General features: G+C 45.8%; 2 protein-coding genes across 2 annotated transcripts in view; one reads left to right on the top strand and one right to left on the bottom strand.

The window, feature by feature from the left end:
- The first annotated feature begins 10494 nt into the window (after nt 1–10494).
- On the top strand, nt 10495–11086 carry atoh1c (atonal bHLH transcription factor 1c). The gene has a single exon (XM_029248947.1). It carries the CDS (start codon nt 10517–10519, stop codon nt 11081–11083), a length of 567 nt encoding a protein of 188 aa, XP_029104780.1. The 5' UTR covers nt 10495–10516; the 3' UTR covers nt 11084–11086.
- A 338-nt stretch (nt 11087–11424) lies between these two features.
- The window catches only part of waplb (WAPL cohesin release factor b), a 34175-nt gene continuing 23384 nt past the window's right edge, over nt 11425–22215 (bottom strand). Inside the window, exons 8-20 of the mRNA XM_029248755.1 lie at nt 21854–21990; nt 21615–21726; nt 20908–21135; nt 19401–19512; nt 19024–19121; nt 18625–18701; nt 16854–17026; nt 16247–16362; nt 15787–15951; nt 15434–15647; nt 15107–15195; nt 14171–14266; nt 11425–13954 (exon numbers count right to left, since the gene is read on the bottom strand). Of these exons, the coding sequence (XP_029104588.1) occupies nt 13889–13954; nt 14171–14266; nt 15107–15195; nt 15434–15647; nt 15787–15951; nt 16247–16362; nt 16854–17026; nt 18625–18701; nt 19024–19121; nt 19401–19512; nt 20908–21135; nt 21615–21726; nt 21854–21990 (1683 nt within the window). The 3' untranslated portion in view covers nt 11425–13888. The remainder of the gene's footprint in view (nt 13955–14170; nt 14267–15106; nt 15196–15433; nt 15648–15786; nt 15952–16246; nt 16363–16853; nt 17027–18624; nt 18702–19023; nt 19122–19400; nt 19513–20907; nt 21136–21614; nt 21727–21853; nt 21991–22215) is intronic.

Here is a 22215-nt window from a genome sequence, read left to right as displayed (position 1 = left end):
ACTGTGTTCGACCAGGAAAGTACACTGGGGCTGGTTTAAAGCACAACAGCTAAGTTTCTGCACCTGGAATGCACTAGCTGGAGAGAATACACACACACACACACACACACACACACACACACACACACACACACACACACACACACAGCACTGCCCTGGGGTATAAAATGGGCATTTGTGGTACTCAACGTACAAACGGTGCATGAGCTCTCATTCTCAGCCTCAATCCGAAGATAAGCATTCCACGGTGTACGAGCGGAGAGGAAGTGACCATGAGAGCATATTGGGTCCACCCTCCTCAGTCCCTACAGCCCATAACGGAGTCTACTACAACCTCCAGATTGTTAGACTGCTCCCTCCACATCCTGCAAGTACACAAAGGGCAACTGAGGTTGTGCTAGTTTGCCAAGCCTGGGTTCAATGGGCAAAACCACCTCTCACCTAAGTGGTGGCCGCTGCCATGGAAACAAGCACATCGGTCCTTTTCCAGTGGCACGGCCTCGCAACCCTCTGTTGGGGATACACACGGTACAAGTGAACTGGAGGAAGCCCCTTTGACTGCCAAAGAGGCAGGCTGCAGCATAAGGCATAACGGAGTTAACTCAGAAGTGCTTTAACTCAAGCAAGAGCTCAAGCGTACAGATGGCTAAGGTGCAAAAGAAAAAAAAAAAAAGATACACTGCATCACGTAAGCTATTCATAGAAAGGCATTTTGCTAGACAAATGAACGGTCAGCTGTGAAGAGGTCTTCTCAAACCATCAGTTCCAAAAATACAACTTGTCTGCTATGGGCTCATTAGAGTATCAGCAAAATCCTTATTTAATTTGTCTAAATTAGCAATAAGAATACCACACTTGGCAAGATCCATTAGAAAACCAAGTACATTATCTCGACAGCACCTTCAGAAGACCGCGTATGGAACGTAGGTGAGGACACCCATCAACAGTCTGGATTTGCTAGTAAACGTCTGTTCAATGGTGGTACCAGATCTAAGACCCAATTTCTTGCGAAGGGTCTTGAAGTGGACGTGATCCTTCTGTAGACCTTCTCCTAAGCCTTCCTCTGTCCACAGAGTCAACTGCGTTTGTTATTAAGAACTCAGCTGCTGAAGCTGTAGAACAGATTCACAGAGGACAAGTGAAAGAAACATTTGAATATATTTTTTTTTTAGGTTTGGGAATAAAATTAATCAAACACTGGAAAACTCATTAAGAGGCACTAACCACTGACACAGCACTTAGCTTCCTTGAACGCAGAGATAAACGTCCAGTTGACATTGACTGCTCTATTAATACACGTATCAAAAATGTTTTAAAATGCACATTTAGTACAGCAGCAGCCTCAAAGCACTTCTGACTGCTCCATTAATGTCTCCATATCCTTTTAAAATGCACGTACCTTACATTACCATTCTATAATGTGGCATTACATATCAGCATGTACTGTAAGTATAGGCTACCTCACATACCTATTCATTACCCAGATGAGTAGGTACAGGGACCCTGTAATCTCTAATTTTGCACCTTAATTATTATACATTCTTATTTCGTTTCCTGTGGGACGATTTTATTCTACGTCGTACGAGTCTTGCAGGTTTTCACACACTATCCATTTATACAGCTGATAATTTATCAAAGGCAATCCAGGCTAAGTAGTTTCTGGAAGAGCGCAGCCCAAAGGCTCGGCTCCTGGGAACTGGATCTGCGCCGGATCCGCCCACCAGTGCCAGGTAGCTCGGGGTTAGTGGGGTCTCCGTGGGCTCGGCTGCGCGCAGGCCGGATACCCCTTTCCGAGTGGATCGTCAAGCTAGCAGAGAACAACCTACATTGCCGGGGGTGGAGGGGGGTGTACATATATTCATACCGCATTGCCCAGAGATGCCATTATGCAAGAAGATGCAAATACAGGTCTTTTAGGTCCAGCACTTGTGCTTTTCAGCAGCCGCATGTGGAGGTGATGCCAACTGCGTGTTCTCCTTTGTTCTTTCGGTAATGTGAAAATAAGAGTGAGCGTGAGAGAGGGGAACTGCTTGGTTAGATGCTGAGGATGAGTCACTCAGAGCTCTGTGCTGGTGCTGCTCCTCGCCTCGGAAGAGTCAGCATGGTCCCAGGTGCAGCAGCTGCACCCTCTTACCCCCTCGGCGGCTCTCGTCTCGTTTCCGGCTGCTTGCGGAGAGGGAGACACGGCACAGCTTAGGCGGTCCTTCCTGCTGGACTCCAGGGAGCACTTCCAGGGACGCAAAAGGGTGAGAGAAGAGGCTCGATCCACAGCTTTCAAAATGAGACCGCAGCCCACCCATCTTGTTCATTTAAAGCCTAGTCGCCAGCACCAAGAACACGTGTGTGTGTGTGTGTGTGTGTGTGTGCGTGTGTGCGCGCACACGCACAGTGGCATGATTAAAGACTGTCAGCTGATAAGAGAGACCGAGGAGCCTGGCGGACAAGATGATTCTTCATTAATTTTTCAGAGGCTCCAGAGGCTCGCTAGAGTGTTACCGAGCGGAGCTCATTTATAAGCCCGCGAGGAGGAAACGTTGACAGCGCATCGTTTAGGGATCTGCGGAATGCCGCGTGCGGCTTTCCGATGTGCTTGGTGTCCAATCGCACGCTTCTGACATCCAGTTTCCATTGACAGATATCCTGTTTCTGTGGCACAAGGCTCCTTATCCTGCGACGAGGAGACGCATCTCAAACGGAACGCAAGAAACAAGCGCTTGGCAGGTTTTTGGAGTTGCGTGTTTCAAATTAGTCTCAGCTAGAGGAAAAAGTGCACGAAACACGATGGAATAAGAAGCTTTAAAATTTACTGGCATCTGAATTACCGAAAACATTGTATAAGTCCTACTTTACTAAATCCAGCAGGAAAAAAGAACCAGTGTAACAAACACAGGCCAAATGCCACTCTAACCTCATTTCTGAAAAAGCTCCAGTGCAGCAGAAACACAATCAATATATCCAGTCTTTCTTTCATACGTGTTTACCTTGTCACATTGACATTTATGGGTGGCTGAGGCAACGCGCACTAATTCAAGGTGCCAAGACGCTTCCATCTCCTCTTGATTACACCCCCTTTGACATCCATCTCAGAAGAAACATTTCCCTTTTAAACATCAACTCAGAACTTACAAATTACATCCATCCATCCATTATCATTAAGAATTTGTACGGTGCAGGGTTCCAGTGGTGCAGGGTCTATCCCAGAGTCTATCCCAGCATAGCGCACGAGGCAAGGTTAACCCTGGACAGGGCACCAGGCCGCTGCAGGGAACTCGCAAACACACATGAACAATGCGGACAATGTAGAGCCACCAATTCACCTAAAACATGTCTTTGGACTGCGTGAGGAGATCCATCCCAAAACCACTACACTGCCGACACAGAGAGGACACGCAAACTGAGCTGGATTCCAGCCTGCATCCCAACCCGCAGCCCAGCAGTTGTGAGGTACTCCCACTACCCGCTGTGCCACTGTGCCTCCCTCACTTAAATGGCTTGATCAAACGGAAAACCTGATCTCTTTGCCTTCTGAAATGCGGGAATCAGTGGCTCTTGCAAATTTTTACAAAAGTTACTTTTGTAAAATCAGCGCTGTTACAACCACAGTGCAAATATTATCCAAAAGAAAAGAGACACTGTCTTATTTACACAGCAGTAAAATTCAAGTTAAAATGAAATATTCTTAAGTTTCACAGGAGAAGAAGAAAAAAATGTGGGAAAAAAATGAAACCAAAAATGCAGAAGCTCTAAAGCATATTGATTTCAAATTTAATTGAATGTTAACCACCACTATTATATAGACAATGTGGTTTGGGGGGGGGGGGGGGGGGGGAACACCTTTAAACAGAACAGAGAAACATATTCACCTTTCTGGTAATATGCTTAGCTTTTCCAAAAACAATGCGGTATGTTATCATCATGCATAAACAGATCTTTGAATGATGTAGACTGATCTGTTAAAACACACAAAGCCAGCGATACATTTGACAGCCGTTCATGGGAGCGTCACAATATTTTCTAAAGAAATGTGGTTTTTCCAAAAATATATATATATATATATATATATATATAAAAATGTCCAGTTATGCATAATAAAGAGTCCTGGGAAACTGAACAACAAGAGCTTTATTTTGATGGCTCGTCACTCGCAATCCCGGTATTCTAAAATGCTGCTACTGGAGACAATTTAAAAAATAAAACATCTTAGATTGAATGTGTACAATTATTCATTAAGAAGTTGTTCGGTATATTCAAGACCCAACTTTCATCATGTATTTCATGAAATGCCACAGCAAATCCTTGCCCCCTGCATACAAGATTACAGAACTTTCATCTCTATCAGCGTGCCAGATTAAATATTTATGTGTATACATTCTCTGAAAACTCCCATCGCTCGGCTCGACTGCCTTCCGAGGTCACAAAAGACAAGTTCAAACACTTCTGCTCCTGCCGTATGTTTGAAGTGTGCTCCTTCTCACCCATGTTTTAATTGCAGGACCTGTGACTGCAGGTCACACCGCATCTCCCAGGGAAGATCTCACCTGTGCTTTGGATACTTCCTGGTTTTGTTGGCTCAACTTTTTCATCAGAGTTCGGCAACCAGGAGACTCATCGTAGAGACACACATAAGTGCGTGTGGCTCACGGTTTGGGTTCTTAAACTACTCATTTGTATAGCTCAACCTCTGAAGTTCTACACCGCTGGAATAAGGGAGGCCCAGCCAGGCCAAGAAGTCGAGGGGAAAATGTGTAACATACCACACAATTTCATTCCGGGTCCTCCCGGGACTTGAAGAGTATCTTCCGCCTAACGCCAGAAAACTGAGCGTGTGCTTTCCCCCTCTATACGTCAGTGCGTTACGTGGTGCTTTGACAGACACCTGACGGGACAGGTGTTTCCCTTCTGGGACATTATTCAGTGGACAGTGGAATTTAAAGATAGCAGGTGACTTGTGAGAGGAGATATAGGGCTTTAATAAAAGGGATGGGGAGACTTTATCGAAATTAGTCTTTGAAACTAAACAAACTGGTCACTGAAAGCCACCTGTGACTGTTCCTATTGCTGACTCCACATGCCCAGAACATTAATGGTTTTTTTTTTTTTATATTTTTGATAAATCCCTGCTGTATCCTTGGTTACATCCTAGCTTCGTGGAACTCCGCACTAGAATCAGTGACACAATGTGACCCGTGAAGAGCTTGGTTTCACACACTACCACATAAGCGCCCATGCAGCTCAGCAGGATCTACTGAACACAAAAAGAGAAAGAGTCAAAAAAGGAAGTTCAAGTTAATTGTGGTTTAGTGCTTGTAAAAAAACAGGAAGTCAGAAATATAGAGTGAGGATGTAGCCACGCTCATTTGCATGTTCTAACTGTGAAGATCAACAGAAACATAGTGTTCACATACCAAAAAGGCCTTGCATTAAACTAAAGGAACTGATGGAATCTGAACAGCAAGCGGAGGAGGTGACCGAACCAGATCAACCATCCCTTGCCTAAAAAGCTCTCTCTCCTGATCAGCCAGGCATGATCCAGAGGTCAACTGAGGGACCATCATGGCAAGGCATGGACAAAGGTGGGCAGCACCACTCTTTTTCAGTGGGCTTGACAGAAGACTCGCTACCCCATCTGCACTTCAGGGGAGGTTCAGGAGTCCCTGGGGTTTTATTAGCAAGGCAGCACGGCTGATTAAATGCCCTCACTCCATAACAACCCCCACCCACCCGCCCCCCAACAAGCATTACTCTTCACAGCCGATCGTACCAATCGATGATTTGTAATTGAACCTGCAGGGAAGCAAACAATGACATGGGCCCCTCTAGTGTGAAATTAAACAAATGAGGGTCACGACAGGGCATTTGAGGGGGTGGGAGGCAGCAGAGGGTAAGCAGAGAGCAGGGGTACGAGAGGTCTGGCCGTTAGGGTTGTACCTGACAGCTCTGGAGCTTCCTCTCCTCCAGCCCACAATCTGAATACATCAAAGTCTTGGTGTCAACCTTTTTACAACAGCAACAAAGGATTACCAGTCAAGTGGGACTGAGAGGATATTGTTCTCTGCAAACAGGTACCTCGGGGAGCGTGGCCACTTGATTAAAATGAGACAAGGTAGAGAGGAAGAAAGAAAGGACAGCATGGCCACGTTGTCGGCCTAAACCACAGCATTCCCAGAGGGCCTTTTTCTCCCACAAATACAGGATTACAATTAATATAGAGCTTTTCACAAATACCCATTGAAAAGATGCCATTTTCACCCAGAACCTTTGAAAAGGGCTCCAAATAAGACATTCTTAATCATTCACACTTTTATATTGTGGAGGTTTGGCAAGCTGCATATGAAGATGTCACAAAGATGTTAAATACATAGTTACTCAGTCTGCCACAAGAGCTTGTCTAAGGCTACGAGATGTGATCCAAACCTGCAGCAAAATTCATATATACGAGTGCTTAACATCATATATAGTAGTGTTTATCATCAAGACATTACCATTTTTGACATACAATACCTTGGAAAAAACTGTACAGGATCACAAATGTGTTTCTGTTCAGAGCTGGTTCATAATCCTACAGGAATAACTGAAAATCACAGCCGAAAAACTACATGCCTTTCTGTGGAGGGACCAAGAAACGTAATAACTACAAGCTTTGGGATGAAGCAATCCACTGTGTGTTCCTTCAATTTGTATCGCCAAAGCATTCCCATGTCCCCCCCCCCCCATCATGTCTCTCTACTGGCTTCCTGTAGCTGTCAGCATCAAGTTCAACACTGGTTATGGCATATAACGGAATCAACGAATCTGGTTCCCAATACCTACAAGACCTGATCACTTGCTACACCTCAACCAGATGGATATGCTCCTCCGCCAGCTCGGCAGTCCTACGCCCAAGAGGTCCGAACTCAAAAGCCCAACGGTTCTTGGTTCTGGCTCTCACTCAGAACTGCTGAATCTCTTTCTACCTTTAAGAATGGTCTGCACATCTTTTTCAGGCTCACACCTCTCCTGACCTCTGTGTGTCCCATAAACATATACTGTGGTATCTGTTAATAATTTTAAAGAACCCCAGATGCACACTGGTTTATATGGTAGCATGTGACAAATTGTGCTCAAGAATGATGTGTTTGCACTCAAATCGCTCCTCCTCTTGGTATAATGAACTTTTTGTATTTTTCTTGGACTTGTACACCTGCCAATGAACAAATGGAAATATACACACACTGTGTGTGGAAATATAGAAAAAGAGAATTCGAGGCCTGCATGGACTGACTGGGAAGCCGGCTGCCCTTATCCAGTAGTGCCAGTAGAGGGCGCTCTGAGAAATCGTTCATCCAAGGGAATGTAAATCGCGCAGCGAAAACTAGTTCAAGTTGTTGCCAATAGTCCTGTCACGTGGGCAAAGCATTGCTTTTAAACAAAAAAAAAAAAGGCCCCACATAACACACCTTATTTTGGGTGTTTTTTGTTAAAAAATAAATATACCACGATTTATTTGTCTGTGCATATTTAGATGCGGGATTAATCCTGGCGTTTGAAACAAAATGCTGTGTGTGTGCGCTCGCGCAAAGAGGCCTCATCACCTTGGAATATGACAACCACCAACCTTACTGCCCGTCCCAGTGCCCCCCCACCATGATCATTAACGGCTGCCACACAACCCAGGCGGGAGGGATCCATGATCTTTCCATTCCAACACACATGAACCTGTCCGGATGGAAGAGAGAGAGTAAAGAGAGCTCACCAGGGCCGCCTTTCCTCCGTCCAGCGCTCAAAGCTGCACGGTTCTGCCCCTCTCCTCATCCTGCGTCTTTTTTGCGCATGCGCTCCGCTTTAGGATTCGCTTCCAAACAGCGTCTTTACCGCGTTTACGGTGTTCACTGCCAGCAATTGGGACTGTTCCTCTAACCACGTTATTCTTTGTTTGTTTTTTTATTTATTTATTTATTTATTTCCCAACGTGCCAGCAGCTCAAGCACCAGCCATTTCGAACAGCCGCTGCTCTCGAAGCTCACGCGCCGCACCGTGTTCATTGCCGGGCCTATTTTTGTCATATGTAAAATCACTTAAGTCTTAGTTTCCCGTATTAGTCTCCGACGGTCGAACTACTCGTGTCTCGCCTGCGCAGCTGCCTTTGGGGCTCAGATTTAGGTACCTGAGAGCGGGAGAGCTGCTTCCTGTGCTCGTCCCTCGAGACCATGCTCGCGTGGGCACACGGGGCAACAGAGATGCAGTCGAGGCCATTCGACGGCATCAGGGCTCTCATTAAAGTCATAATTTTGTTTATGAAACGCCACAGTGTATTAATAGCACGGAGTAAAAGTGCCCTCGAGAAGTCACACCGTTAGCCAAGCAATAAATTATCAATTGTAATAATAGGCGGTGAGCGTGACGCGCTGCACGAGATTCACTTGACAGGATACAGCGAGCGACCCGAACTGAGGCGAATTTACATATTTGTCTTCGGAACGTGTGTGTACGCCGCCCTTTGCGCCTCGGGGGGAAAAGAAAAAAAAAACGATTACTGGGATTACTTGGGCGCTTTGTGTCCGCCGCCGTCCCGCAGGTTGTGACACTCGGCCGAGTCTAATGTGTGCTGACAAGCGGCGGCCACGTTGGCAGGTGGCTCCACCGAGGGCTGATCTGCGCTGGCACGCTCTAAAAAGACGGAGCGCCTCGCGCTCCACCTTCCCGCGCTAATCCGCTCCCTCCGACTTGGGCTCGCTCCTCGTCGTTTCTGCCCCACGCGGACACGCACACCCACCCCAAATTGGGCTGCCCGTGGAGGTGGAGGTGGAGGTGGGGGGGACTGTGTCTGTTTTTTTGATCTCAGCGCAGCTTCTTCCACCTCTTTTTCCCTCTTTTTTTTTCCCGCCTCTGCGCTCTGTGCTGTTTGCGCTCCTCATTGAGACGCTTCATTACCTTTAATAGTCCAAGTGTGCCAGAAGTGTGAGAGCAGAATACTCACCCCCCCCCACCACATTATTTCTAACGTGACAGGGTGTCACAGACCACTTTTGGGGGGGAAAAAAAAAGGGGGGGGGGCTGCGAGTCGGACATTTAATTTACTGAAAGCGGCGACCCCACTGCTTTGTGAGCGCCGCTTAATTGGATTAGAGCGCGCGCGGCGGATATGAGCTGCCAATTACTCTACATGGGCCCGTTAGTTTGGGGGGGGGGCTCCTCAGACAGGGACCCCCCGCCATGACTGACTAAACTGTACTGACCTCACAAAATCTTCAGTAGCCTGTCTATTATTATTAATACATTTACTTATCCGGCAGACACTTTTCTCCAAAGCAACTTACAATGAACTCTGTTTAGTGTTACCAGCCCACACATCTTATTGATCGGGGTGACTTACACTGCTAGATACACTACTTACACTGGGTCACTCATCCATACAGTGGAACACATTCTCTCTGTCATTCACACACTATGGGGAACCTGAACAGCATGTCTTTGAACTGTGGGAGGAAACCAGAGCACCCAGAGGAAACCCATGCAGACACAGGGAGAACATGCAAACGCCATACAGAGTGAGTGGGGATCGAACCCATGTTCTGTTGCACCACCCAGGTGCTGTGAGACAGCAGCGCTACTCACTGTGCCACTACTACTACTACTAATTATGATTATTATTATGGTGATGATGATGTCTGTGCGACCCCTACATTGGACAAAAGTTACTGAAAACGAATGAACAAATAATATTGCTACCATGCAGTAATAAAGACTAAAAATAATTCCAACGCCCGATCGTGCGAGTGCTTCTTCCAACTGCAATATTATTGTTTTTGGCAATAATAATTTAGAAAATCCGAAATAACGCTTTAAACACAATTATATTCATTTCAATATTTCCGTATTAATGGCATTCAAACGTCTATCATTGCAGCAAGACGGGGGGCAAAAAGACGAATAGCAATTATTTATACATAATTATATAACTCATTTGCGTTTAACGGCAGCATGTCTTATAAATGAGGCTGTAATTTACTGAAATTCTCGGAGACAGAATTTGGTCCCGATCCACCGGCATCCGAAGCGACCCCTTTCCGTAGCCTGTTACCAGTAACGCCTCGGCTGCGTTATGGATTATAAACGCATGACGCCCTTCTGTATTTTCAAACTGGAAACAAAGTGACGGAACAAAGTGACTTCCACACACAGAAAGGTGGCCTTTTGCGAGCGGGTTTCTCCTGAAACCCCCCCGACTCCTCCACTCCTCCACGGGCCGCTGACCGGGGTGCGAACGGGTGGTCTCGGCGCGTCCACAGCGCGTGCGCGCACTGATCACTCACATGGACATAATCCACTTTTGATGAACTCCGATAATGGACTTCCTGGGGTCCTCATCCAGCACACACGACCTGCTCCACGCCCCTCCGCATTCTTACACGCTTCTGGCGTTTGTCAACACAGCGCCCCCCCCCCCCCCCCCCTTCCCGAAAAACTTTAAAAGCGTGGCTCCCGCAACCACAAAAGTAGACGATTGCACTTTTTTTTGCGTCCACATTAAAAAGCGATGCCCCGCCGCAGGAGTGTGACAGCGCCGTGCGCGGCGAGGCACGCTGGGAGCGCGCATCACAGGAGCTCCGACTGGCCGCGCGGCTCAACAACGGTCCAAGCGCTGGTGCACAGCCCGTGGGCCCCGGGGGCGCTCAGGCTGCCGGGCACGAGCGCGTACGCGGAGCCGGAGGCAGAGGAGGAGGAAGAGGAGGAGGAGGCGGGCGCCACAGACCGCGCACACAGGCGCCGCCGCCTGGCCGCCAACGCCCGGGAGAGGAGGAGGATGCTGGGGCTGAACGTGGCCTTCGACCGGCTGCGGAGCGTCATCCCCACGCTGGAGAGCGACAAGAAGCTGTCCAAGTCGGAGACGCTGCAGATGGCGCAGATCTACATCGCCACGCTGAGCGAGCTGCTGCAGGGCTGCGCCCAGGTGGGGGGCCCGGCCGGAGACCCCCGGTCCCAGGAGCCGGGGGGGAAAGAGGCCCCGAGCGGCAGGACGGAGGGGGGAGCGGACAGCGACGGGCTGAAAACGCATCTGAAAGACTTCATAAACCTGTGGCAGAGACCAAGTGGCACCAAGTGATGAGGATGGGATGAGGATGGGATGAGGATCTCCTTTGTTTGTAAAGATGCTTGCGAGACTTGATTCATAAGCTTTTTTTTTTTTTTTTTTTTAAAAATTGTTTTTTCTACAACTGTCCACATTCTTTGTAACATTCGAACAGAGACACGTGGTTAACTTTACGTAGACTCGGGAACTCGGATGTGCGGCACCGGCGCTGCCCGCTGCGCCACCGTGCCGCCACTTACGGTCCTTGTGATGGAACCCAACTGTCCCAAATCACAAATTGGAGGAAAAAATACAATTGGGGAAAAAAAAAACAACGAAATGAGTCACAGGTAAAAACGATGCGTTGTACTGAAAGTAGCAATTTTTATTGGAGTTAAAAGTATGTACAGGTAATCAAAGACATAATTCTCGAAATTGGTACAAAGATTTTCCTGCAGTTGGCTTTGTATACTTTATTTTGTACTTCAAATGACACAACTGAGAAACTGTATAAAATAAAAATAGGATTGAATTCAGAAAAGTAGTCTACGATTCCAACTTCCAATTGCTGGTATTTACATTAAGTATTTACATCTTGTTATTCTGTTCATTTTCAAATTTGTAGATTTACCTCCCGTAAACGTTAAGTTTACCTCAGTTTTACAAATGAGAAAACAAAAGTAACTGCTTCTTGCTGAGGCTTGCATTGGCCCAAAGTTGAAAGAATACAAGAAGCTTAACAGCTGGCGAAATGTTCCTTAGTTTTTTTTCAAAATTTATGCTTAAAATTAACTTTGATGGTTTTAATGTTGTCCACGTTTGTGCCTCAGCATGGAAGCAACACAAAGTTTAATTATACGAAAAAGTCCAAAAAAAAAAAAAAAAACCCACTATGCTCTGGTTCAGGACATGCAAAGTGAATAATCCCTTGAACAAAACATCCCTCCTAAATTTCCTTTCTACTTGTGGTGTGTTGGGTTTTAAACGTATGAAGAACTCCCGGAGCAAAGAGCTGTGCTCTCAGTCTCTTTTACGCAGGAGAACGAACGTGAGGACAGCAAACTAATGCATCTGCTGCATTATTGGGAGACACATCTAGGTGAATCGGAGTTGCTTGCAAAATGAAAAGTAATGCCCACGTGTCACTAACGCATATATACAAAAAAAAAAAAAAAAAAAAAACAATACTGATACTTGACAAAAGGTTCAGCTACACTTCTGGTTCAGATGGTTGGCGGGTCAAAGTGGTCTATAGGACTATGAGGACATGAGCAATTCATTCCTTTAGAAATCAAGTGCTTTATTTCAAACATGGAAAATCTGAATTTTTCTTCCAGTCCTGCTGTAGTTGAACTAAAGAGGAAATACTCGCCACCACAGTTCAAATTGCATGTTCTGTTGCGAAGGAAAAAAAAGAAGGGAAAAAAAAAACTTTACTGCCTCATTCACCAGCGTATATACAGAGCAGAGCAACTGGTAAACCCTTGAACCTGAACTGATGGACAGAGACAAAAACTAACCAGCTCTGCTTCACACTCAAGCTCCTTGCTCGCACTCCCTACTCTCTGTACCGCGAACTTGTGTTTTCCTCACACGTTGCAGGCTGGGCACCTTTCTCCTCTTTGGGGAGGGAACCTGATGGAAAGGATGGGATTTCCTTCCCACACACCACTCCACGGTGGCAGGCTGTGTGTCACTGTAATGCACAGCTGCGCAGGTTTACACCCAGCTCCATCTGTTGTGCTCCTTTCATTCTGTACAACTTGTCATGCAGATGCTTCAACAAAATAAACATCACTTATGGCATCCTGCATGTTAAAAGCATTGACAAGACAGAACCTCTGAGTGCGAGGCCAACAGTGTGTGTCTAAAAAACACAAGATCTTGGAACTGATGCTAAGAGTGCTACAGTGAACAAGCAATTATAATACACTTTTATTTATTTTTCGAAAAGATGGAGATGCAAAAAAAACAGTTTACTTAAAACATGTGACATTGCATTCTGGTCACGGATGGGCTTTTAAAAAAGAAACATGAGCAACACTAAATGACTTTGGTACGACAGATCCAGGGTAACTTTCCACCAATGGGCGGAGCACTTTCCAGGCACCTTCTGTTCTGCATCTAACAATTTGTGAAACAGCAGGTACTGCAGACACACAGGCGCTCGGATCAGAAAGCGAATGCGAGGGAAGAGGAGGGGAGTAGAGAACACTGCATTTTGCACTACTTAAAACATAAAACATACTGGTAAAAATATTTAAAAGTTAAAAACACATTCATTTCAATCCCGTAAGTTCCGCTTCTGGAACTGCGCACTGAAGTAGCATGTAGGGCTAAACACGGATATGGGAAACCGTGCAACCCAGAACAGCACTGAAACCTAATGAAGCGTGAGGGGGAACCTTTTCTACAGCAGAGCAAACTCAAATCACACATCACAAAGGTCAGCTTCCATTCTGAATTATGAACTAGTTTTAATGAAGCCTTTGTGATCTACCAGTTACCTATACATGGAACAGCCACTCGGAATGGTTTTTTAAATAAAAAAAAAAAAAGGGGGGGGGGGGACGATGACAATGAGTGCATACAGCTTCCAACATGTGTCATCTGAACTGAACAATCAATGAACCCGGAGGGAGTGAGAAAAGAAACAAAAGAGCAGAAACAATGTTACTAGGCTCACATGGAAGGGGGGGGGGGGGGGTAAGCCCAGAGTTGTGTAAAGCAACAAAGACGCCACCGATGATGCTGCCGCTGTGCTGTGACAGGTGGCTTCTCTCTCAGGGAAAGTGGTTCCAGCTTTATCCTGTGTGACGTAGCAAGCCGGTCGAGCTGTTAGCAGTGCTCCAGGTAGTCAATGACCCGAGAGATGGACTTCTGGCCCGTGGTGCCCACGTCGCACTGCAGAGGGGGAACAGTGTGTTAGCATGGATGCTTTCCATACTCCACGCAACGAGGACTGGTAGAAAAAGGACATTTGTACCGAACTTGGACAGGAAACCGACTGACTGAGCAGAGCTTCACAAGTGCTGAGGATATTTGCTTAACAGTACGACACAGGGTGGCTGTGCAAATTCCAAAAGGGGACACAGTGAGACATAAAGCACGTATACGCACCGTAAGGTTCATGAAATTTAAGAATTTCTTCAGCATTTCTGTCATTATTGAAAAATCCCCTTTAGGTAAGTTTTCCCTCACAGTAGTCACATTCATCTGAAAGACAAGAGAAAAAAATGTGACATCGTACCAGACTTTTACAAACTTCTTCATAAAACTTTGCCCCTCACTGCTAATGCAATACACACACACACACACACACACACACACACACACTTAAAACAAAGTATACAGCAAAGTTAAAACAGACAAGTTAATTCTCAATTTCTATTCAGGGATAAATGACTAAGTCAAGTGATCCTAATTTATTGTTATAGATTAGATATCAGAACTACTTTGGCAATGGCTGAATGAGGTTTCACATGAGGAATCTGCAGTATGACCTTAATATCAAGAACAGAGAAACAACTCAGCAGCCTGCTGGATTTCGTTTGAGTAAAAAGTAATATCTAGAGACATCAATCATAAACTAATATCACAAGTCCATTACTTGTAAATGAAGAACAAAAAAAAAATCTCTAGGGAGCATATGACTGCAAATATCATCTATATGATATCCATTAAAGCCTCCAGAACATAACAGGTTTTCATTTCTTTAATAGTTGGCCTAAAAATCAGCAGTTTCCAATGACAACACTCAGTACTGCTCAAAAACCCAATAAACTGAAAGATGACTGATGTCATTTTAAAAGTCCCAATTCAAAGTGTTATTAAAAAAAAAAGGAATTCGACTTGGGAGTGATGAACGTTGGGACGTGATGCTCGCTCCTAGAGCTCAACGATGATGTGGGCTCATGACAAGATGGCGCAGCCTGGAGTACAAAGGTTGTGATGGCTTTCAAAAGCAGTAATTTTTAAAGAAAAAAATGAGCAGAAGACTTGAGAGATGTGCTGCAGTTTAAATGCCCTAGAGAGGGGGCAGAAGCTGGGACTTACAGGACTCCCCTGGCAGAGACAGCCCAATAACAGTGCAGTGTACGAGGCGACGATGCTGTCCTCCATGTGCTTCCCGGCATGCTGCAGAGCTGCGAATGCAAAAGAGCCAGAGGTGAGTACCTGACAGCAGCCAAACTGCTCCTGTCCTCACCTTCAAGGACTGAAAGTGGTGAGCTAAGGGCAAACTTAATCACATAAAAAAAATACACAGGTGAAAGGCAGCGTTCAAGAATGCATTGGTGGAGGACTTTGTGCAGAATAAATACATTTGAAAATTTCAACACGAGGTGCTAAACGGTTCTGGACAGAGCTCTTAGCTTCCTCTACCTTTGTTCAGGTCCAGCTCTTCGTCCTCCTCTTCCTTCTTGTCCTCGTTGCCCTTCTCATCGGAGCTGTTGTTCTCGGATGCTACCCACTGGATTTCCCCGGACGTCTCCTGCCACTCGCCACTCTGGTCCAGTTGGGCCTTGGGAGCATCGTTGATGAACTCGTCTGTCTCCGCTTCAGCCAGCACTGCCGCTCGCTCCCGCTGGAGGAAGAGCTGTGGACCGAAGAGCAAGGTCAGTTTTGCACAGAGTGAAAAGTGTGAAACCGAGTCTCAAATTTACTGCCCAAAACTAGTCCTCCTCACCTACAGTGTGACGATCAAGCAACTCGCGCCTGATTAACAGAGGACCCACCTGCACCAGGACAGCAATAGCATTCAAGGAGCCCTGAGTCTTCAGCTCCTCTCCCTCGCCCAGGCACACTGAGTCGAAGGGCATGGCGGCATCCAGCTGCATTTCCACCAGGCAGTGCCGGTTCCTGGCACTGTACTCGACCAGGTTGATCAGAAGTCCCAGGCCCTGTGCAAACATACACTCATTCACACACCCAGAGCCTTACAGACTGACCCCAACAGGCTTGGACACAACACTGTGGAGAATGTCCTAGGCAATCAATACAGCGGTTCAGCAAAGAACTGCATGCTTTCTGAAAGTTTTGCAGAGAGCAGTAAGGCTGCAGTCTTATGTGTCATAAAAGATGTCTGGGAGAAGATTTACACGTCATATACTGAACTATGCAGCATGTTTGCCCATATCTCCCACTCTGAGCGCTCTTTTAAAAGCCAAGAAAACAGCAGATATCCCAGCAGCTCACCAGCACACGGATGTCGAACCGCTGCTCCTGTGGCAAGTACTGTGGGACCTTCAGTACGCAGTTCAGCGCTGTCACAATGAGGTCCTCCTGCTCACCTGTTTTTGTGCTTCCCCACTCTGCAGGGACACCCAATCAAAAGCATCTCTTAAGAAAGGTTCTTGATTCTCAAAAAAAATTCATAACACTAGGTTGCCTAAAAAGCAGAACTGCAGGATTTTCTGATCACATTTTAGTATCATTAAAGAACGGAGAAATTTGACATCAAAAGCACACGCTTTACTTAACTTTTCTTTTACAATGGTTTAAAGTCATTGAACAGCAAGTAGCATAGTGGTTAGAGTCACCACCTTGCCCAGATGGACCCAGGTCTGAATTCCATCTGCTGTAGTACCCTTGATGCTAAATTGATACAGTAAAAACTACCTGGCTGTACAAATGGGTGAATTATTGTAATTAGTAAATTTTAAAGTGCTGGGCAACTGAATAAATAAGTAATTAATAATGCTGTGCCATCTAGCTGCGGGAGAAGGTAGAAAGAAAAACTTCTAGCTGGGCCGTCCAGACCAGGAGGGGAAGAGACAAAAAGGCACACAATGTGCAAACTCACCATTGTCATGGGTGAGGTTGAGCAGCACGCCAATGATGGCCCGCATGCAGTCCTCCACAGCCTTGCCTACGTTGCTGAAGCTGCAGTGGGGCAACGCTGTGCCGGCTGAGGACAGGCTGCTGTTCACTTCCCTGCTATAGCGTTGGATCATCTCCTCGCAGTGCCGCAGACCCCTGTGGAGACAGGAGTCGGGGCTGCCGTCAAATGGAGGGTCAGATGGGCAACCTCGCCGTGACAGATTTAAAACAACGGGTGCCGGGCCAGCGTGTCACAAACACAGCGACAACGCCAATGGATCCAGTGCTGGAACACTGGCTCGGGCAGCAGTCAGAGGAAATGGAAATACAAGTGCATGTTCCACAGACGGACAGGACTGTCCCAAGCAGGAGGGACAGCGATAGGCAGCATCACGGGAACCAGAATGCATCTTAAGTACGTATCCATCAAGTGGGGAGGGGACCATTTATACCATGCTGGTGGTGCTTCCATCGAAATAGACAAGTAGAGAAGGAGAAGCTCCCACGGCAGCCATTTTTTTGGTCACCGAGTCAAAAAATAGACTACAAGTGACCTCAAAGGGGGTCAAACAGACAAAGCGCACAGCAAAACCCGAGACTACAGAGAACTCAACATATAGCGCTGGGCAATGTTAAAGTTCTGGTGCGCATAACAATGTTCGATTGTTGTGTCCATCCAAAATAAGAACATCTGCAGCAAAAGGGAACAGAAGAGAAATTTGTGTTGATAAAGGTTACCAGTGCACACCAGCAGCCCCCCATGCTATGTATGATAATAATGAGATTAAAATAATGGGAGGCCATTATTTATTAAACAGACCATGTCCATTCATTGGGAAGGAGGGAGAAAGAGGAGTGAGGGAGCAACTTTAATGAGCGCCTGTTCTCTGCGCAACGCATCCCTCCGACTCTGAAATTGAATTAGGGCTCCTAGCTGAGGGCGTGTTGAGAGGCGTCTTTGTGGCCTCGGCACCAACGGGCGAGGCACACGCACTCCCACACTCCCTCCTGAGGGCAGGCTCAGTTCACTGGGCTGGGGACTGAGGGGTGGGGGGAGGAGTTGCACCGGGGACTAGAAATCCCGGATCCGGCCAACCCAGGGTGCACTAATTTCATTATGTAGCGGAAGAATTCGAACAGATGCGCTGTTGTGACAAGGCTAGTGACAGATAATGGGGTCTGAAGGTGCCTGAGCTGAAAGGAAAGGGGTGTGTGTGTGAGTGTGTGTGTCTGTCTGTCTGTGGAGGGTGTGGCTTTCAGACAATTTTTCAAGAGATATCAGATCAGTGCTCATCAAATGTGTTCTCAGGCAGGCTGAAAGCGGACAAAGCAAGGGTTCATTTTACATGGATTTTAAAAAGTCTCAGTAATTGCATTATCTATTACCGTGGTAATTAAGGCACAAAATACAGCTGTCTCTACACGAGTCACAGATCATTTTGAGAAGACGACACTAATACAGATACTGCGCACCAGCCAGACAAAATAAGTAAAATCAGCTGAAAAACTAATTACAGGTTTAAAGCAGAGCACACAAAAAAGTTAACTGATTCACTAGTTACATGTGGATATTCAATGACCTAAACATTTTAAAACAATATTTTAAAAATTAAACTGAAAAACAGAGTTCCAGAGTTAATCTGGACTTTTTTTTTTTTTTTTTTCCTTACTGAATTTCATCCCGCCAATCTTAAAAGCTGCTGGGAGCAGCATGTACAGACCATGATACATTCAGACCAGTCGCACTCACTTACTTAGCACATGAGACGATGAGCTGAGAATCCTTGTAAGCAATCAGGTAGCTCTGGTTCTCAGGGTTGTGAACAGTTACCTGAAAAGTTTGGACAGATGGACAGTTGAAATGAGTGTAAAGCACCTCAAAACAGACTTTTCAAAAAGCCTGCAAGTGAAAAGTGTTGGATTTCTCAACAAAAAGAATCAATATATAAAAACTTTATGCCAACGCTCTAACTGAATACCCTCATCTCTCAAGTGTGCCCTTGCACGCCAGGCATCCTGGTGTGAAGATTACTGATTTGTGCTGGAATGGTGTGCAAAACTTCTAATTGGGTATATGACTGTCTTCTTTATCATCTTTTACAGAACAAAGAGGACCCCCTGTGCTGCACTACAGCCTCATTTCAGCTACTTACGCTCTCAAGAACTCTCAGACACCTCTCTGCTCCCCACAGTGATGCCACCAGGCTCTCCTTGTCATCCTCCTGACTCAGATTTTCCACGCACTCTTTCACTGTAGCACAAAGATAATTGCCACTCTTCAGGGTTTACAGTGTCAACAAAAAGAACACAGTATTAGGACTAAAAAAAACTATACTGGCAGAGAGCCACTTTAAAATGCCTATGGAGCGGAGACACAAGCATCAATAAAACACTGTCCTGGTTCAAGGAAACGAAAGAAAAAACACTAGACATCATCACCACCCTGACATTTTCATCTGATCTGTTTGACATTCCTCTGTAACAAGGATTTCAGCTGAAACTTGGGCATCAGGTGAGATGCATCCCCTACCTTTGTCTATGATGTGGTCCAGTCCTCCCAGTAGCCTTAGCTCCTCTTTAAACCAGTCACCTGCCCGCTTGGAGGTCAGTGAAAGCAAAGTCTCCATAGCCAAATGTCCTGTCTGTTGAGGAGAAAAAAAAAAGGGGAAAAAAAATCAAAAAGTTAACTATTGCAATAAAACACCTATGAATATGACAGAAATCAGATCACGGAGTGCAGTATAAAACCCAGGTTTATAAACGGTGATTCCAATGACTGATATCACTTTCATTCGTTTGTTCTTTTATCCATTCATTATTCGTAACTGCTTGTCCAATGCAAGGTCGCAGCGGTCTGAAGCCTATCCGAGAAGCACAGGGTATGAGGGGATGCAGGGCAATCATACAGTCATACACACAGAGGGCAATTTAGACTTACCTGTTCACCTGAAAACCGTGTCTATGCATGGGGGAGGAAACCAGAGCACCCAGAGGAAAGCTAAACAGTTATGGGGGAACATGCAAACTCCACACAGATGAAGTCACATTTGAACCCTTGCCCAAACTGCTAAGACCGTAAGGCTGAGAGGCACTGGTGCTACATGCTAAGTCACTGTGCTGTCCTGCTGATATCAGCACAAAGGCATTCCTACATTTTTTTAAATTTTATAAGGCAGGAGATCATTCCAAAAGTACACTTTTACAAGTTGCTTTAATACGGAATTTCACTTGAAAATCCATTCATGTAAATTTAACTGCCGCAATTAAGTCTTAAAATTTCTTGGAATTATCGACAAATTTAAACTTGTATTCATTCTGTAGCTCAATGCTGTTTTTAGCAGTGACAGAAAATCTCAGCACTTCCAGTATGACAACCATTTATTTGTATTCAGCTCATGTGCTCTTCTGGATTCTACAGGCAACTTCTGCTGACTTGGTCAAGGAAATATACAATACAGAAGGAATATGTTGTTCCACCGGAGTTGTCTAGTTTGTTTAGTACCTTAAAAGGTAGAGCTGGTCTCTGAAACTTTTTGACATCCAACAAGGCCTGACTGGGTCAGCATTGTGTCAACCAGAATTTTCCTCCCCAAAATAAGAGCTTAGAGTGACCCTCTGAATTATTTTACATGCAAGAGTTTCACTGGATTGGACCTAAAACACTTTTCAGATGAGTGGGCAAGTCATATTTTACAGGGTGCACTTTTTCTTACCACTGACTATTGTTCTTAGCGTTTTAACCTGTATTCACTTAGTATGATTTCAGCCATGTTTTTTTTAACCACCGTTGACCTCAAAAGCAAAGAGTTCTTAAAAAATTTTCCGCTTGACAGAGAAAAGAATGGGTTATTGGGCAATTGGGGACATCAATTACTCCACTAGTAGAATGTGTTAAGAGGCCAAAAAATGTAGTTTATTGCAGCTAATATAAATTTTAAACTTTGAATCTAATCATCAAATTACAGTTTTCACAAATATCTAATACTTCAAGTTGAAAGGGAAACGATGACACACAAAATGGCCAAGGATGTTCTCACCGTGATGTTCTCCAGGTCGAGGTGCTTGTTGTGGACCGTTTCACACAGCTTGCGGATCTTCTCCTTCACTCTGCCCATTTCCCGGGAAGTCAGCTGGTCATCCGCTGTGTTGTCCTGCTCTAGCTCCAGCAGCCGAATCATTAGATCCAGGCTTGCCCGGTCCAAGTCCATGTTGAGCCGGTCTCGGCTCAGGATGTACATGAGGGAGGCCGTGCACAGTGCCAGGTTCTGAAGCACAGAGGGCAGGGGTGAAGGTGCCACATAGAGATAAGGCCATGGAGGGCATGGCATCAGCAGTCCTCACATATGGTGAGAAAAGAGGCCAAGTTTTATTTAAGAGCGCCTATTTCAAGTGTTACTTCGCTTTCTCTGTGTTAAACCCTCAAGGAGAATTTATTTGAATGCATCAAATTCACAAGTTAGCCATTGGAAGTATTGCCTAATAGGCTAAACGTACTGTGCTGACATCAACTGTATTATATGCTTAGAGTACCCAAACACATCGCTCTGGCTTTATTGTCAATATTCTAAATTCAAGATAACCATGACGATGTCAAGACCTAAATAAAGAAAAACAACATTAAGAATTTATAATGTGCAAGAAAGCATGGCAGAGGTGCAGGAAGGCAGAGAGCATCCTGCTTTAGGGTTTAATTAAGCTGGGTGTGAGGAGGGCATGGGGAGAGCAGCAAACATCTGAGTCATACCGGGTGCTGTGGGGCATCGTTCAGGGTCTTGAAGACCTGGGCCACCTTGCCCCGAGCCCGCAAGTGCATCCTGAAGCTGGGCATGGCACACCTGGTGGCCAGGCTGATGATGCTGGAAGGGAAGAAAAAAGGAACAACAGCGAGCTGCACCATTAACTGCCTGAAAGCCCTGAAAGGTGTTTTTATGGTTGGTAGTAGCGGATTGGGCAGTCAGGGCTTGCCCAGCCACAGGTGTTTACCTAAGGCAGCGCGTGTTGAGTGGCTGGCCGCTCTTGAGGCCCGTAGCTAGGTACTCAAAGTCGTCCGTGAACTCCTGGTTCTCCCCGAACTCCACAACATCATTGAAGTGCTTTACATGTTGAACCACAGTGTACAGCTGCACACCCACCCCAGAAAAATGAACACATAGTAAAAAGGAATACAGTCAGCAGAGGTCTATTACATCTCCTTGAGACGCACAACCCTCCTCAGGTCAAAGATCGCGCTCTCTCAGTATGGAAGCAGCTACATACAACACTGAAAACCCAAAGCATGTCCTCTGTTAACAAATCTCAAATGACTCTCATAGTTCAATTAGTAACAGTAATAAAGTATTCTGCAC

Source organism: Scleropages formosus, chromosome 24 (assembly GCF_900964775.1).
Source record: "Scleropages formosus chromosome 24, fSclFor1.1, whole genome shotgun sequence".
NCBI lineage: Eukaryota > Metazoa > Chordata > Actinopteri > Osteoglossiformes > Osteoglossidae > Scleropages > Scleropages formosus.
The sequence above is the reverse complement of the archived record's forward strand: the minus strand, read 5'-3'. Positions and strand labels throughout refer to the sequence as shown.

Excerpts from the sequence above, each read along its gene's own strand:
- atoh1c (XM_029248947.1), top strand. The coding sequence starts at position 10,517 with ATGCCCCGCCGCAGGAGTGTGACAGCGCCGTGCGCGGCGAGGCACGCT.